At 40.0% G+C, this 19363-nt stretch overlaps 1 protein-coding gene across 15 annotated transcripts in view; it reads right to left on the bottom strand.

Moving 5' to 3' along the window:
* The window catches only part of UBR5 (ubiquitin protein ligase E3 component n-recognin 5), a 147335-nt gene that overhangs the window by 82885 nt on the left and 45087 nt on the right, over positions 1-19363 (bottom strand). For all 15 annotated transcript variants that reach the window (XM_039526102.1, XM_039526100.1, XM_039526101.1 and 12 more), the window contains exons 10-14: positions 15478-15594; positions 15281-15391; positions 14393-14547; positions 7564-7681; positions 223-407 (exon numbers count right to left, since the gene is read on the bottom strand). In XM_039526102.1, coding sequence (XP_039382036.1) covers positions 223-407; positions 7564-7681; positions 14393-14547; positions 15281-15391; positions 15478-15594 — 686 coding nt within the window. The remainder of the gene's footprint in view (positions 1-222; positions 408-7563; positions 7682-14392; positions 14548-15280; positions 15392-15477; positions 15595-19363) is intronic.

A 19363-nucleotide genomic window follows, 5' to 3' on the forward strand; every position in this document is an offset into this window, starting at 1 on the left:
GCCAGGTAATCTCCATCAGTGACGTCAGGAAAGAGCTCACAGCAGCAGCTGCCTGCAGAATCTATGGGAATTTTGTTTAATTTCAGAGTCTGCCAGAAACTTCCTATAAGCTTGATGCAAACTCATGATTGCCAGTATCAATTAATCGGTATCTCAATTAATATTATGCCACTAGTAAATTTTCACTCCAAAAATATATACAGATTCTTTTAGTGCACTTACTTTGCCTCAGTAGTTTTGCTAGCTTTCTCCATGTTTTTCAAGCTCTCTGGTGATCGAAGCTGGAACCTACAGCTATCATTCATATTCCAAACGGATTCCATTAAGACACCCACTTTAGGAATTCCAGCGCTAATTGAAAAAGCCACAGCTCCAGCATGATAAAGGGGATTATTTCTCAGGCACACCTACAGACAAGAGTTAGAAATAAATGAATATTTCTATGTAAGATCAGACAAAGAATGATATTGATTCAGATAAGAGTACAAGCAAACATTGACCATACATCTCTCTGTGAAAGTGTCTCATTTCCTCAGCAATTAGAAAGGGAAAACTTTAGGGGAGGAGTGGACACAATAGGTGCAGATGCAACCAGCAGTTGCTAGTTGCAAAATGGCAATTTCAAATATGACTTTACCAACCAACTACAGCCTTAAAGGGCCAGCCTCAGAAAAGAATGCTAGGAAAAAAGTGTTCCTAGAAAAGTGCCACCCACCCCTGGAGAGTCAATAAGGACAAAGCAGCAGCTCCTTGGAAAGATGCTGTTCTGGCAGTGTGACTAGCACCATTATCATAATCACGCAGCATGTGATGCTGAGAGTCTTAGGTTGTTTTCAGACCTTTTCAGGCCCCAATCTGACAAATGCTTATATGAGTAAACTAAGCATTTACCAGATCAGAGCCTAATACTGAATGACTTATAAAGCAGTATTCTCAATAGAGTACATCAAGTGTTTAGTCCTACACCCCATAATACATTCTTTGCTACTTTTTAAAGCAATTCAAATTGAATTATAGACAAATAGCTACCCCTTGGGCAAAGCTCATGTACATAAATTTTAAAGAGAAAACAGTTGTAGATTAAGCTACTTTATCTGTATTGTTTGTTCTATACTCCTAGTGAATTTGTAGAGCGCAATTAGTTAAAATTCAAAACAAAAAAAATGCATGCTGACAGGTTTCAGAGTGGTAGCCGTGTTCTTCAAGATGTATTGCTCATGTCCATTCCATTCTAGGTGCGTGCACGTTCATGTGCGCAGTAAGAGATTTTTGCCTTACCAGTATCCATAGGGTCAGCTGCGGCGCCCACTTGACTGCCGTGCTCATGCGCCAGTATATTCAGTGCTGCCAACCCTACCCCTCTGTTACTTCTTGCCAGCCACTTGCCAGAGGGGCAGGTAATGGAATGGACATGAGCAATACATCTTGAACAACAGTTATGAAAAGTAGGTAACCATTTTTCTTCTTTGAGTGCTTGCTCATGTCAATTCCATTCTAGGGGACACACAAGCAGTATCCTTGGAGGTGGGCTCGGAATTCATGGACTTGTGGCTTGCAACATTGCTCTATAGCAACCAGCATCGCCCCGGGCCAGCTGGATAAGCATGTAATGGAATGTTAATGTGTCGATGGACGACCAGGTGGCCGCCTTACAGATGTCCTGGATAGGCACTTGGGCTAGGAAAGCTGCCAAAGAGGCTTGCGCTGTGGTTGAATGGGCGGTCACGATCGCCAGAGGTAGCATCCTTGCCTGATCGTAGCAGCAGCTAATGCAGGCAGTGAATCAAGAAGAAATTCTTTGAGAAGGCACTAGACAACCTTCCATCCTGTCAGTCACCATGATGAACAATTGCTCCAACTTGCGGAACAGCTTAGTCCTTTCAATGTAGAAGGCTAGCGCCCTCCTGAAGTTTAGGGAATGCAACCTACACTCCTCCTCTGACTTATGCTGCTTTGGAAAAAAACAGGTAAGTAAATGTTCTGGGCTATATGAAACTGAGACCACCTCAGGCAGGAAAGCCAGCTGGAACTTGTCTTTGTAAAACCCGTATAGGGCGGTTCTGAGGTAAGAGCCCTAATCTCAGGCCTAGTCTACACTGGGGGGGGGGGAGGGGGAGTCGATCTAAGGTACGCAACTTCAGCTACGTGAATAGCGTAGCTGAAGTCGAAGTACCTTAGCTCGAATTACTTACCCGTCCTCACAGCGCGGGATCGACGTCCGCGGCTCCCCCGTCGACTCCACTACCGCCACTCGCTCCGATGGAGTTCCAGAGTCAACGGGAGCGCGTTCGGGGTTCGATATACTGCGTCTAGATGAGACGCGATATATCGAACTCCGAGAAATCGATTGCTACTCGCCGATCCGGCGGGTAGTGAAGACGTACCCTCAGAGACTAGGCAGGCAGATGTTACTGCAACCAAGAACGTGACTTTCCAGGAAAGGAAGAGGAGAGAGCAGGAAGCCAGAGGCTCAAAACGGGGGTCCCGCGAGCCACGACAGCACATGATTCAGGTCCCACAGAGGGACCAAGTCCCTGACGTGTGGGTACTCCACCTCTGAAAGATGATGCTGACTACCTCTGGATGGAGAGGCCACCCATGGCGAGACAAGAAGGTCCTGCTGAGGCGATCTGCCAAGGCATTCCTGGCCCCAGCAAGGTGTGTGGCTATGAGATAGATGTCATGTTGTACATAGAAGTCCCGTAGCCTGAGGGCTTCCTGGCAAAGGTAGATGAACTGGCTCCATCTTGCTTATTGATATAGAACATAGCTGCCTGTTTGCAGGCAGGCCTTCCTGTGAGTCAGGCTGGAAGGAATGAAGGCTGGGGGTCTTACAGTGACATGTGATCATGTCACCTGAGCTGGAATCCATCTTTAACCTGATGTTTTTCCATTGAGGAGGAGGGCTGGGAACCCAGAGGTACAAGGATTCCTGCCTTATGCAAAAGATATACAAGTGGGTGGAACAGAACAAAGGCGGCAGCCAGCATGAGAAATCCCCTAGCTACCACCTGAGCTGGAACAAGGGCTGCACCAGAGAAAAGGATTGTGCCCAGACTAGGAAGGCAACCAGTCTGTGAAATAAACTTACTGAAACATCTGAGGGTGAGATTTTATCTGTATTCAGTTTTATTATTGTACTAGGCTTAGACTTGCGTGTTTTGTTTTATTTTGCGTGATAATTCACTTTGTTCTGTCTGCTATTACTTGGAACCACTTAAATACTACTTCCTGTATTTAATAAAAATCACTTTTACTTATTAACCCAGAGTATGTACTAATACCGAGGGGAGAGAAGGGGGAAGAGAGCTGTGCATACCTCTCTATCAGTGTTATAGGGGGCAAACAACTTATGAGTTTACCCTGAATAAGTTTTATATGAGTAAAACGGATTTATTTGGGGTTTGGACCCCATTGGGAGTTGGGCAACTGAGTGTTAAAGACAGGAATACTACTTAAGCTGCTTTCAGTTTTAGCCTACAGCTGTTAGAGGACGTGGTTCAGACCTGGGTCTGGGTTAGCAGCAGGCTAGTGGGTCTGGCTCAAACCAGGCAGCACTGAAGTCCGAAGCTGGGAGGGCAGGGAAAGCAGGGGCAGAAGTAGTCTTAGCACATCAGTTGGGAGCCCCAAGGGGGTTTCCCTGACCCAACCCATCACAAACACTATTTATATAAATATTTTTGGATGTTTTCCACATTTTCAAATATATTGGTTTCAATTACAACACAGAATACAAAATGTACAGTGCTCACTTTATTTTTTATTATAAATACTTGCACTGTAAAAATAAATTAGTATTTTTCAATTCAATACATGCACTGTAGTGCAATCTCTATCATGAAAGTTGAACTTACAAATATAGATTTATGTACAAAAAATAACTGCATTTCAAAAATAAAAACGCAAAATTTTAGAGTCTACAAGTCCACTCAGTCCTACTTCTTTGTTCAGTCAATTGCTCAGACAAACAAGTTTGTTTACATTTGCAGGAAATATTGTAAACAAGAAGTGGGCAGCATTGTCACCTCAAAGTGAGAACAGGAGTTTGCATGGCACTGTTGTAGCTGGTGTTGAAAGATTCATATGTCCCTTTATGCTTCAACCACCATTCCAGAATACATGCTTCCATGCTGATGATGGGTTCTGCTCAATAACAATCCAAAGCAGTGCAAACAGATGCATGTTCATTTTCATCATCATGAGTCAGAAGCCACCAGCAGAAGGTTGATTTTCTTTTTTGGTGGCTCGGGTTCTGGAGTTTCCGCATCCAACCCATCACAAACACTATTTATATAAATATTTTTGGATGTTTTCCACATTTTCAAATATATTGGTTTCAATTACAACACAGAATACAAAATGTACAGTGCTCACTTTATTTTTTATTATAAACACTTGCACTGTAAAAATAAATGAGTATTTTTCAATTCAATACACTTACTGCTCTTTTAAAACTTCTGAAAACATGCTCCAGATCCCATCCCCATCCGATTTTGGAAGGCACTTCAGATTCTTAAACCTTGGGTTGAATGCTGTAGCTATCTTTAGAAATCTCACATTGGTACTTTCTATGCGTTTTGTCAAATCTGTAGTGAAAGTGTTCTTGAAATGAACATGTGCTGGGTCATCATCCGAGATTGCTATAACATGAAATATATAGCAGAATATGGGGAAAACACAGAGCAGGAGACATACAATTCTCCAAGGAGTTCAGTCACAAATTTAATTAACGCATTATTTTTTTAACAAGTGTCATCAGCATGTCTTCTGAATGCTGGCCAAAGCATGAAGGGTCATACAAATGTTTAGCATATCTGGCACGTAAATACCTTGCAATGCCAGTTACAAAAGTGCCATGTGAACGTCTGTTCTCACTTTCAGGTGACACTGTAAATAAGAAGCGGCCAGCATTATCTCCCATAAATGTAAACAAACTTGTTTCTTTTAGCAATTGGCTGAACAAGAAGTAGGACTGAGTGGACTTGTAGGCTCTGAAGTTTTACATTATTTCGTTTTTGAGTGCAGTTATGTAACAAAAAAAAATCTACATTTGTAAGTTGTGCTTTCACAATAAATAGCTTGCACTATGGTATTTGAGGTGAACTGAAAAATACTATTTCCTTTATTGTTTTTACAGTGCAAATATTTAATAAAAATATAAAGTGAGCACTGTACACTTTGTATTCTGTATTGTAATTGAAATCAATATTTGAAAATGTAGAAAAATATCCAAAAAATTTAAGAAATTTCAATTGGTATTCTATTGTTTAACAGTGCAATTAAAATGGCTATTAATCACGATTGATCTTTTTGAGTTAATCGTGAGTTCACTGCAATTAATCAACAGCTCTAGTAAATAGATTGAGGTCCTTGAACGTATCACTATAAGACAGGTTTTCTAATCCTTTAATATCATTCACATGACTTTTCTCTGAACCCTCTCCAATTTATCAACCTCCTTCTTGAACTGGGGACATCAAAACTGGATACTATTCCAGCAGTGGCTGCACCAATAACAAATACAAAGGCATAACCATCTCATTACTCCTATTCGAGAATCTGCAGTTTACGCATCCAAGGATCATATTTTCCCCTGTGGCCACAGCATTGCATTGGGAGCTCATGTTTAGTTAATTATCCATCATGACCCCCAAATCTTTTTCAGAACCACTGCTTCCCAGGATAGAGTCCCTGATTCCATAAGTATGGCTTACATTCTTTGCTCCTAGATGTATGTTTACATTTAGCTGCATTAAAACACATTACTTGTGCTCTGCTTACCAAACAATCCAAGCCTCTTTCTACCAGTGACTTGTCCACGCCCCAAATTTGTGTCATCTGAAAACTCTATCAATTATTTTGTTTTTTCTTCCAGATCATTGATGAAAATGTTAAATAGCATAGGGCCAAGAACTGATCCCTGTAGGACCGCCCCGCCTCCCCGAAACAGACATTCAATGATGATTTCCTATTTACAATTACATTTCGAGACCCACAGTTTGCCCGTTTTTAAATCTATTCAATGTGTATGCCATGTTAATTTTGTACCCTTCTACTTTTTTAATCCACCTTTCTAAACAAAGTAATAAAATCTATACAACCCCTTCACTGGATGTAGTTGTACCGGTATAAAGGTGCCTTATACCGGTATAGCTTGTGACACATGTGATACTTTGGAAACACTGAATATTCAAAGCCTATTGGTAGGGCCCTACTAAATTCATGGGCATGAAAAACATGTCAGGGACCGTGAAAGCTGGTCTCCTCTGAGAAATGTGGCTATTGTAGGGGGTTCACAGTATTGCAATCCTTACTTCTGCGCTTCCTTCAGAGCTCAGTGTCTGCTGGGCTGGTGCCCAGCTCTGAAAGCAGCGCCGCCGCCGCTGCGAGCAGCAATGCAGAACTAAGGACGGCAATACCATCCCCAACAATGGCCTTGTGACCCCCTCACAGCCTCCTTTTCGGTCAGGACCCCCACCATTACAACACCAGTAACTTTCAGCTTTAAATATGCGAAACCACAATATTTAAGATTTTTTAAAATCCTATGACCGTGAAATTTACCAAAATGGACCATGAATCTGGTAGGGCCCTACCTATTTCATTGAGATGTGACAGATGTTATGGGCACATGGAATACTCAAAAACAGCTGCATCTATTTTAAATGTTATTTGTATTCCTGACTCAACAGGTGAACTAAAGGGTTTTCTGCAAGAACTGAAGTCACTGAGGAATAATTGATGCTAATCCTCACCAGTGAAACAAGACAAGTAACAAGTCTGTGGAAGTTTCGCCCCCATCTCCCTCAAGGGAAATAGCATATACTAGTTTGACCTGGTAAGAGGCCTGGGAGACAAAGAACTTGAAACAGTATAAAATATCAGCCACGAACAGAGTCACCACTCACATTCAAACCAAGAACAAACATGAGACTGAACAAGAGAGGCAGGCCCTGCAGAAAAGACCTAAAGTACATTAGTCCTAGTAGGGTCCCTATGTGGGAGATTAACTGAACAGGCAGTCATCAGACATGCATACAAGATGTTTTCTTGTAATGCTTTTATTCTGAATAAACAGCACTTAGCTTTGTGAGAGCTGTCTGATCACCGGTTAACCCTGTCATTGTCTCTGAAACAGGACTGCAGGTGCTGAACTAAAGTCAGACCTGCTGAGATAATCACAATAAATTGCAGAAACCTGCAGCCTAAGTCCCCAGTCTGGGAAGAAAGGATCATGGGATCCCATCCTGAGACAGGTCTTAGGCCTCTATCTGTCACCTAAGTGGAGTGCCCTCAGGGATACCAGGAGGTGGTCAGAGGTGAAGTTAACTGGAACTGTGACAGCTTGTTCCTCTAAATTTACAGGAATAAGCTATACCAGCATAATTGCATCGACACGTAGGGGGTTGCAGCATTTTAACTATACCAGCATCGTAAAAGTGATAACTTTTGTGCACAGACAAGGCTTTAGTGTAAATGGAGAATGGCACCTGATATTTTTGGACAACTGTATCCCCATCCCAAAACACTTAAGACAGCTCATAATACTGTGGTTGTACTTACTTGCGTGCCAACTGTGATATTTGGCATTGAAGAGATGCCAGCACTAGACTTGGGTTTTTTATTTTTTGCTCTGGCCTTTTCTAGCATCTTCTTCCTTTGGCTAAAAGGAACTACTCCCCTAAGGAAAGAAAACAAATTATTAAAACAAGAACTACAAAAGAAGTGTCTTGAGCTTCTCAAGTCTACAACTTAGGGCTCGTCTACATTGGCAAGTTTTGTCGCCAAAAGGCAAGAGGATACACACGACAATGGGACTTTTGTTGCGAAAAACGCCCAGTTTTGGCAACAATAAACTTCCACCCCATGAGACTTTTGTCTTTTCCCCTCCCTTTATTGTCGACAAAGAGCCAGTGTAGACACTGCTGATTGTTTTGTTAACAGAACTGGCTTCCGCCAGTATCCCACAATGCCTCTCTGACTGCTCTGCTCAGGTGTTTTGATCTCTGCTGCCCTGACAGCATGCATCCCCTCCCCTTTCAAAGCTCCTGAAAGTATCTGTGTGCTGCTCCATTTGGGGAACAAAGAGCAAATCATTGGAATGCTTTTGTTCTGCCCTGCACTAGGAACACAGCAGCAGGCAGACTGCTGCTGCAGAGGGAGTGGAACAGAGCTGCTATGATGCTGCTCTCCACAGCTGAGGGGGCTGTGGGAGAACTTGGAGAAAATCCCAAGATGTGAGGGTGATCAGCTCTTCCTTTCCACAACACTGCATTGTGGGATACATACCCACAGTGCATTGATCACCCTGTCAATGATGGTGTCCCCAGTGTGGACACGATCTGTCGACAGAGTAGCAAATACCCTTCGGCGATTTTTGTTCTTGTCAACTTTTGGGTGTCAACATAAGTTCTGTCAACAAAACTTGGTAGTGTAGACAAGCCCTTAAATGGAAGGCATGGTAAAACACAACTCTGCCAAAAGCCCTCAGCCGTCCCATATTCATTCCACCTCAAACACTCTTATATCAAAATGCTCACTTTAAATCATTTTTTTTAAACTGCCTGTACTGAAAACTCAACATGCTATTTAAAAGTCTAAATTTTTTGTCCCACTTTCTATACCACAATATAGAATCTAGACTCAGACTCACTTTGCAATTCTGCTAAAGAAACAAGGAAGAAACACCACTTGCAGCGCATTCAATGTTTAATGCAGATATAATTTGCACTATACAGAGATACAGTCAGGAAAAAGGGGCAAATTTCAAGTCATCTGTTCATAATGGCATTTTAGATCTAGCTCAACAAAAGAACAGGGTGAAGCTGTTTAAATATATTTTAAAATACTACATTGTCACACCAGCCTGACAACACAGCAGATGGAAGATGTGCAGCCATTCCAGAGATTGAGGATGAGAAGCAATTACAATATTTTCCCCACTGGAACTCTATGTAAACACCACAAGAGCTTTTTGTACATGGGTTCTTAGTGCTCTACTCTGTACTCAATGCCAGGGTCAGCTCTGGATAGTAGCAAGGATACATGCACCAATGGTAAATCAGGTAACAAGTACAACTTGAAACAATTTTCTTGAAATGCAAAAACAACTAACTAGCAAATACCTACTCTCTTTGGCAATCAGTCCCTAAACATATTGAGGCTGTCCTCACCATGACTGTCAACAATTAAAGAAAAGCCTTTTCTTTACTGGAGAAAAAAGAGTGGTTGGGAGATTGTATTTTTTTTAAAGCAGGTTAAACAACACTTTGTCCTGGTGTGGCCATGGCCTAAGTGTGATTTCCAAATCATCATATTTTTTCCTCATCTAGATACTTTTTCCCCCTAATCAAGGATTTTCATTTGAGTTGTAGCTGGATCAATCTAACACCCTTACCTTGATTTTAACAAGTCAAGTTAGAACCTCAGACTATAAAGCTAGAGGTGGTTAACTGTGTATACATCAGGGGTAGGCAACCTATGGCACGTGTGCCAAGCTGATTTTCAGTGGCACTCACGCTGCCTGGGTCCTGGCGGGCTCTGTATTTTAATTTAATTTTAAATGAAGCTTCTTAAACATTTTTAAAACCTTTTTTACTTTACATACAACAATAGTTTAGTTATATATTATAGACTTATAGAAAGAGACCTTCTAAAAACGTTAAAATGTATGACTGGCATGTGAAACCTTACATTAGAGTGAATCAATTAAGACTCGGCACACCATGTCTGAAAGGTTGCTGACCCCTGGTGTACACTGATACAAAGTGTGGTTTTCAAAGAGCGTTAAGCCAATTTTATTTAGATAATATGATTTACATAGAAAAACACCTTTTTACCATAGCCTACCCACAGTATAAACAGCATGGGATACTCTCTCTACCATGCCTGTCCGCAATTTTGATTGTTTTTTTTTGGAAAAAGAATTATGATTAGTAGACACTCATGTCTCCATAATCAGATGACAAATACGTGGCTATCAATATTCAAATTAAACATACCTAACTAGTGATGGGCCCTACAGGATAAATAAATTTGTAGTTAATTTTTCAATAGTATAACAATCTCTTAAATACAATGGGCTGAGTATTCAAAAAAGGTAAGAAGGCATGCAAAAGTTTCCAGTATTCAGGTCCCCCCAAAGTTGTGGTTTACTGTTTGCCATGCTGAATGATGCTCTAGAATGAACCGTGTTCACGATGACATTACTAAACAGTTGGTTTTACAATCAACAAAAAAACAGATAGTTGTGATTTCTACTGCAGCTCTGCCCCAAATTTCAAAATTAGGAGTACCGTATTTTCCGGCGTATAAGACGACTTTTTAAACTAAAAAACAACCCCCAAAAATCTGGGGTCGTCTTATACGCCGGGTATAAACAGCTTCAGCTGAGCCAATCCTGGGAGGGGTCTCACTGGTGTATGCTATTAATGCATACAAAGCCTGCTCGGATTGGCAAAGGTTGTATAGCCTGCCTCTCTGACTCAGCCAATCCGAGCAGGCTTAATAGATGACACCACTCCCGTGAACGCTCCGCCCTCCTTCTCCTCCCCTTCCCCGGCTTCCCGCGAATCAAATGTTCGCGGGAAGCCTGAAAAAAGGAGTGGGCAGGTAAGCCGGGCGTGTGGGGGAGGGAGAGGGCAGGCGGGGGGGGGGGGGGCGGCTTACCTGCGGCGCCGGTCCCGGCGTCGGCCCGGGGAGTCTGCACACTTAGATAAGCAGAGCTAACCTCAGCATCCTGGGTTACAATAAAGCCTGAGTCCTCAGCCATAAAAGCTGAGGAGATTGTTTTAACTATTTTCACTGCAATCAAGGCAGTTGCAGCAAAACCATTTTATAAATAAACTGCATGCCAAAATCATCATTATTGTATAAACAAAATAAACATTACTTAATAAGATATATTTGGTATGCAGGGAATTCAGGCACTGTGTATTGTATTGCAAACAAACAGTGACAGTTATACCAAAGGAACTTAGAACAGATCTATTGGCGCAGGCAATTCAGCATTCAGTTTCTTCCAATAGTGTTCAGTATCAGATACTGAAGAGAAAAGTGACTGTCCCTCTTTCCCCCCCACTCCAAAAAAACCCAAAATTAAATGTCAATAACCCCAATTCTGCATATGAAAAATTCCTTCCTAACCCCACATTCTCAAGTGATAAAAAAAATCATGCCATGCTTTGAATCATGAAATGTGGTTACTCTCATCTGTTAGCTTGTGTAGCTGTAAGTGTTACTAGTGGTCAAAATTACATAGTTCATTTAAAAATCCAGCCACAATGTTTGTTTCAGTGACCCAGTAGGGAACCGGTTCCTAAGATTTTGGCAGCTCATCACTGACTGTATTACCGCACATCCAGCGGCCCCATCATGGCTCCAGCAAGAAGAAGGAAATTTGAAGCCAGTTTCAAGCTGAAAGTTGTAAACTTTGCCAAGGAACATAACAACTGTGCTAATGCAAGTCAATATGGAGTAACAGAAAAGATGGTCCGAGACTGGAAAGCAAATGAAGATGTATTAAAGAGTATGCCAAGGAGTAAGTGTGCATTAAGAAGAGGCACCCAACATTGGTCAGAACTTGAAAAGCACGTAGCAGACATGGTGCATGAGCATCGTCAAAATGGTTATGTAGTGACACAAAACAAAATACGTATGTTTGCACTTCAGTGGGCCAAATCTAACCCAGATCACAGCAAAGGATTTAAGGCCACTGTATCCTGGTGTACTAGGTTCTTGGAAAGGCATAGTCTGGTACTGAGGCAAAAGACCAGAATTGCACAAAAATTACCTGCAGATGTCAACGGCAAAGTAAGTCTTTTCCATCGATATGTAATACAACAGCGCAAGAAACATGGCTATGCATTAAGTCAGATCAGAAATATGGATGAAACTCCTATGAATTTCGATATGGTTGGAAATAAAACTGTTAATCCAAAAGGTGCAAAAACAGTGTTAATTAAAACAACAGGACATGAGAAGTCCAGTTTTACAGTGGTACTAGCATGTACAGCTGATGGCGCCAAACTAAGACCAATGATTATTTTTTAAAAGAAAAACAATGCTGAAAATCAAGTTCCCTGTTGGAGTTTTTGTACATGTGAATGAAAAAGGCTGGATGGATGAAGAAGGGGTAAAGCTATGGCTTAATAATGTATGGAGTAGGCGACCAGGTGGTCTTCGTCAAGAACGTAGCCTACTGGTGTGGGATATGTTCAAGGCTCATTTAACTACCAGCACAAAGAAAAGGCTGGCAAGAATAAACACAGATGCGGCAGTTATTCCTGCAGGATTGACATCATTGGTACAGCCACTGGATGTGTGCCTAAACAAGTCATTTAAAGATCGCATTCGAGAACAGTGGAATGAGTGGATGGTTAGCGGCGAAAAGTCATTCACAAAAGGAGGAAATATGCGTGCGCCACAATTGGATGTTTTGTGTAACTTTGTCATAAAAGCCTGGAATGATATTGATGCAGAAACAGTAATCAAGTCTTTCAAGAAGTGTGGCATATCAAATTCTTTGGATGGTATGGAGGACGACTTCTTGTGGCAAGATGAAGGGGAAGCCGAAGCTGAAGCCACACCATCTGATTCGGAATTAGATCTATATGATGACTGTCTTACAAATATACCACAAGATGTCACTGATGAACTTATGATGTCAGAGGATGAACATGGTGAGGATTTTGAAGGATTTTAAGTACCGGTAAGTCAAAACCATTTTAATTAAAATTATTTAAATCAAATCTGATGTTATTAAATGGTGTTGCCTCGGAAGTGGGGGTAGTCTTATACGGCGAGTATAGGCCAAAACCTATGTTTTAACTGGAAAATTAGGGGGTGGTCTTATACGCCCAGTCGTCTTATACGCCGGAAAATACGGTAACACCCAGTTTCCTCATATATCTGGCTGTGATTTTGTTTGGGGAGTATTTGCTAAAGATTAACCAGAAGTCAAACAAAGATATTTAGTATCTCAAATTTTCAGTGCATGCAAGTAATTGGTCAGTGAGTACTTAACCCCACTATAATAAAAGCTACTTCAGATCCCTGCCACCGTAAGCAAGTCTTGTTTAGATTTTGCATAACTCTTAAGTGAAGCACAGATAAAACAGGGTGAGCACTGAAAATGGCACTGATATGCATGTCAACTTATTGTAATTAGAAATGTATTTTCATTTTTTTACATGCTTGCAAAATTCAACTTATACCTTTTTATGTCCGGAAAACTTGACATTTTAAAAACTCAATGAAGTTTTACAAATAGAAATCTTTTAACAATGTTTCAGCAATTTATGGGGGGTTATTTCATCCAAATTTTCAGCATGCATTTAAGCCAGCAATATAGTTTGTGAATCAGACTGACTAACATTCTAGCCACAGAGCCCTATGGGAGAAAAAATGACAGCGTACACAGGTAAGATTGTTTTCTATATTATTTGAAAAGGCCTGAAAAATACATTAAAACTTTGTGAATCTATGTAACACCAGGGAAAAAACACTCAGCCAACAAGCATTTATTTTCCCTATAAGAACAACTCTATTATCTGGATCGGCAGATGACAACCCAACTTGACAAGACAATTTTCTTCGTTATCTATATTGCACAGTCTCAGTCTAATGTCCTAAATTTTGTAGCTCTTAGCACTGCTTTCATAATCTATGCAGTCAGTCATCGGAATCCAATGATGAAAGTATATCTTTATAGGCATGTCTAGACCCTTGACACCTCAGTCAGTGGCACCTCATTGTATTATATAGCTGCTCCTCAGCTACAAAACAATAATGGTATCAGTTTTACAGCGTTCATTATGTTTCACAGCACAATTAGCAAAACCAGTCTTCTCTATAATCATTTCTTTATCAACTTTTCTATCACTATCCTATCTGAATAGTGATGAATTTAACTTCAAGATATCACGGTATCCCATTGTACAAAATTAAAAAGAGAATTTCAATTACACCTCTACCCCGATATAACGCGGCCCGATGCAACAAGAATGCGGTAAAGCAGTGCTCCGGGGGACAGGGCTGTGCACTCCAGTGGATCAAAGCTAGTTCGATATAACACGGTAAGATTTTTTGGCTCCCGAGGACAGCGTTATATCGAGGTAGAGGTGTACTTCCTCAAGGTCACACAGGAAGTTTGTGGTAGAGCCAGGAATAAAACCCAGATCTCTTGATTCCCGCCAGGTCCAATGCTTTCCTCTTTTGTAGTCAGAGTGTGCAATAATACAAATACTTCCCTCAAGGATAGCATAAGCCACGAAACCGGAGTGACAGAACTTCATCACTAGAACTATAATATGAAGTTTCCTTGCAGTGCACGTCATTATAATGGGTTTGCAGATACTTTTGGACTAATATATTCAATACCATATATACTTACCACCAGTACAAGTTGTTCTCTAGCTGGGCACAGGTATAAAGAGCGCAACAATGTAATGAAACTATCCGTTCTCCCTGCAGCTCTGAGTATGTCTGTGCAGTGTGTTCCAATTTAGAAGCTACAGAGCTTAAAGTTTCATCCACCCAGGTAGCAACCTAAAAGGAAGGGGAGGGAAAAAACACAACACTGCATCCTAAACAAACTCCTTACATTTTTCAGGATAATCAGTTTGGGAAAAGTATCAGCACCCCAACCCTTACTCCAGTTTTAGAACTGGCCCTTAAGTTCTGATCTATCTGGATAATTTTCCCTTCCAGTTCTGGTCTCAGACAGAAAATGAAAGTACCAAAACACTGAAAGGGTACTGCGGTCAAAGGATTTCACTAAATGTGGATATTTAACCAAACCGCACTTGAACTGTATACCTTTTAGGATTCAGCTATTATTGGTCAAAACAAACTTACTGTTTGTATAATCTGTTTTACTGTATTTGGAGCTCAAATATCTTTAACGCCATTCCAGAATTAGGCCTCTCTAACCTTAGATTTCAGTGCAGCAGTAAAAAATTAAAAGTTTTTGGCAATTTGATAAGATGGACAGCCCTTCATTGCTTAAGAGTCCCTGGAGGTTGGTACTACCTTTTAATCTTTGTTCATAGAAAGACCTCAGAACTGCTTTTGATTTAAATTGCTATAGTACAAAAGACTACAATTATGAAAGCTGAACCCGTCAACAAAGATTATTCAGTATGATCTTTATAATGACATTAATTTATACTACTGACATAGCTGCAGACTTTGGTTTGCTTATTCTTCATAGAGCAAAACAGTGGCTGAAAAAAACCTCAAAAGTTTAATCATGAACTCAACAAAGAAAAGAATCTCATACCTTGTTATTTTCTGTGGCTACAGTTGCTCTGATACTATTTGCAGAAAGGAGCACTATCTTTTCATTGGTTAACCCCAAAAACATTGCTCGTGGATGATGTAACGAAGGGTTCTTTGAAAGCATAAAAGAGGTTATTATTTTATAAAAATTCATACATACAGAATTATTTTGATGATAGATTTAAGGATGTACAGTACCTGTGCATTTCTATAAGGCTCTGATTCACTCCATTTCCACTGATAAAGTTCCCCTTTACTGTTAACTGCCACAAGCTCAGAATATAGAGCTCCAATAGAAATAAACTTTGTTCCATCCTACAAATTAAAAAGATGAAATCTAAAATGGCAGTGCTATAAACTAAAACCTTTTGAGTAACAGCAGATTTTAACAAACAAAAAATGTCAAGTTTGCAAAACAGAGCTTATAATGGTTACCGAAATTTTAATCAAGACATCTGTACTATTAGAGTTCCATTGAATTTAAAATTCAGTAGTAAAAAAGAAATTATCTAATGTGTTGCCTGAAGCTGATCATGCTTTCAGAAACAAATAATGAAATATTCAAGATATTTTATTCAGGAACTTGTTTTCCTTCAGTTCAGTAATATCACAATTTGCCAATCACATTCAAAAAATTCAATTCACAGCCACAAAATATATATGACAGTGTGGGTTTTGGCTTAAAGATACAAAAGGAAGGATATTTAAATGTTACAGATAAGTGTCCTATTAGGGGCTATCTTGAAAATTTTCAGAAGAACTGATTTTCCAGTTGAGGAACTGGTTTTAAAACTTTTGTAATTTTAAACCATCAGAACCAATTTAATAACAAAATCAACCTGTCCCCAAAATGCCAACCCCCTCTCCCAAAAAAACCCAAACCAAAACTTGGTTTACTGTTTAAAACCTTAGTTTTGCAAAACAAGCTAAATCAAAGAAAATTAATCTTAGTTTTAAAGTTGGAAGACTATCCGGAACTGAACTGAAATCCCACTTTTTTTAAATTCTACCACCCTGTGCATGAAATTGACAAATTAGGGCCCTGATCCTGTAGTCAGTTCCTCAACTGGAAAATCAGTTCTTCCAAAAATTTTCAAGATAGCCCCATTAAGAAATGGCTCAATTTTAGCAGGCCAACTGAGTAGGCTCAGATTTCTCTCTCTCTCTCAAAAGATTTCCCCCCTCCCCTCCCCAAAGTGCAAATACAACAATAAGGATGAGGGAGTCAGAGATTAAGGCTGGATATTAAAGCCTTCATACGTCCCCTTTCTGCATATGCTTTAAAAGTTGTATGTTTATAGTATTATATACATTTATGAATACATAAATATAAATAAAAAGTGCATTTTGCATGATGTATAGTAATATACTATTATGTAACAGATTCAGCACATAATCTGATCTTTTTTTTTTCCTGTTATATGAAAAACCAAAAATTCTTCCAAAAGATCAGGTGGTTTCTTTCACTGGATACGGATTGCAAATCAACTGCCATGCTGTGAGTTCCTAGATCCATTTAGGTTCTAGTAGTTTAAAAAGACTAGTTCTTTTTTTGCCCCAAGAACATTCAAGCACATTAAACTGCCAGGGGAATTGTTTATAAACACGCAAGTGTATAAAATGAGCACTGATCAACAATACACTCTTATCTTCATAACTCATCCCTAATTTTGTGCATTGTTCCTCAACGGATTTTAAAACATTCATTAGGAAAGAAATGTCTAAAACATGTTTTGTGATGTGCCCTTACATACACAGTAACATGGTATAATGATGTAATTTAAAAAAATGTAGATGAAACATTTATAAATATTTCAAGGTTTAGAGACCTTCAAGAGGTGTGTGTACACACACACACACACACACACACACACACTCTCTTTGGATTTAAACACTCATGTTGTGGCTAGAGAGGCCACCATATTATGTAGGTTAGACCCAGAACCAGATAAGAACAGAACTTTTAAATGTACCTATATTGCTGGCAGTATGTGTTTTTTTTAATTTAGGCTTCCCAAAATATTTACAGATAGTCTTCATTCACGTGAAACAAAAAACCACGAGAGCTGATATTACAAAAATTGCTTTAAAAAAAAGATATTATTTCATCTAGATTGCTATTTCATAGTTACATTTATAAACAGAGGCTCAAATATTCACTCCAAGATGACTCTGGATTAAATGAAATATTACATGCTATGTTGACTTAAGATAAGCTTCCTCGAAAATAGTAAATAAGTTTCACCTTTGTGATAACTGTATTAAAAACAAGACATTTACAATAGCTGAGTGTGAAGTATTTACTAGAATATGCATATGAAGTATTAGCAGTAAATGTTTATTACTAGTTAAAGATTCATTTTAAAAATTTATCTTGTATAGCAATATCAAAATACATTAAGGTATTATTCAGTAACAAATTTAACTAGGAAGTATACACATATAGCATTGTATGAGAGGATATAACATGAATTATAGTGTTCTTTATACAGAAAAGAGCAACCCAAAAACAACTAGGTAGATGGTGAGTTACTATCACTGCTACTGAATGGCTACCAGAGCGCTGCAGAGAAAAATAATTCCATTTACTGGAGAATTTGGGTATTCTAAAAGTTGCTTTTGCTCTGATTTGGAATGGAAACAAAACTTTTAAATTCTCTGCAAAATGGAAAGCCCTGGGGTCCCCAGCACAGGGACAATCTGATCAGCTGGCTGCCCTGGAGCTGTGGACTCTCAACACCTGGGAGCCTGGGCTGCCAAGGAGCCATACCACTCAGGCCTTCCATGCTCCCTGTCAGCCCACCTCTGAGCTCTAGAGGTGCAAGAAGCCTTGCTTCATGGTAACCCAACAGATGAGATTTAAAGGGGAGCCCTGGTTCCTCATCAGGCAGACTGCTGAGGAGCCATGTGAGTAAGCTGGCAGGAAAACAGATAGGATTCCATTGTAATCCTGCTTGCATCTCATAAAAAATGAATAGTCTCTAATTTAGATGAATTAGCATTCTCTGACTGAAAAACATTCCACTGGCAAATTTCCAACAACCTCTGATAGCTATGAATTGGGTACACCTTATATTTATTACCGTCACCTTCACTTCCTATACCCCAGCCTATGCCTTCATTCCCTATACCCCAGCCTGCTTATTTGTCTCATCCATCTGTCATGTCCTGTCTTTTATACTGCAAGCTCCCTGAAGGAGGGACTCAAGTTTATTAAAAGATTGAACAGCTAAACAGAATGGAACACCAACTCATTGTGGCCTTCAGGTGCTACTGCAATCTAAATGTAAGTAATAAAAAAAATAAATATTAGGCCTGTACGGAATCCCAGTGATTTTATATTATTTGCTAAATATTTTGTCTATATGAGCTACATTACTTTCTTCATCCTACTGTTAAGACAAGTCAGAGGGCCAAAAGCACTGATTTAACAATTCAGAGTTACATGTTTAGGTTGTACTTTAGAATTCCAGGCATGGGTTGAAATACATTTATTCAAACATGAACAGTTTTTCCAAGTATCAACAGTGTTCAGCCTGAGTACCAGGATGGAGGAAGTGGTAGTCAAAGTCAGCAGATAGAGATGGAAAGTGACGAACCTCTGCAAGATCTTTACCGCTTGCCTGGCAAGAGGGCAAATAAACCAAAGAAGTGGGAAGCCCAAAAATAGATGAAAAGAACTGCTGAGCTAGGAAGACAGGAGAGAATGGGTAAAGGAAGAAGAAAGAAAGACAAATTGCAGACTGACACAGAGCCGTTGAATTGCCTGGAAGCAGCCGGTCGGCAGGAACACTCTCAACCTTGTGGAATCTAACGGGGCCTCAATTAACTCAATTTTTTGAGTGGGAGCCAAGGTTGACTTTGCGATGTTTAAAACAAGTCCCAGACAGTCAAGCAAATGCAACATGGTGTCGACATGGGTGAAAAGCTCCTCTCTGGAGCCACCTTCAGCAACCACTAGTAAAATGTCCAACTGTTTGTGCATGTTCTCTTGGAGGAACTCTGCTTGGATGCCCATGGATGCAACTATGTGACATAAAAGAATAGAACTATGAACCAGGCAGCACAGCATCATCCGGCGATG

This window comes from Mauremys reevesii, linkage group 2 (assembly GCF_016161935.1).
Source record: "Mauremys reevesii isolate NIE-2019 linkage group 2, ASM1616193v1, whole genome shotgun sequence".
Lineage (NCBI taxonomy): Eukaryota > Metazoa > Chordata > Testudines > Geoemydidae > Mauremys > Mauremys reevesii.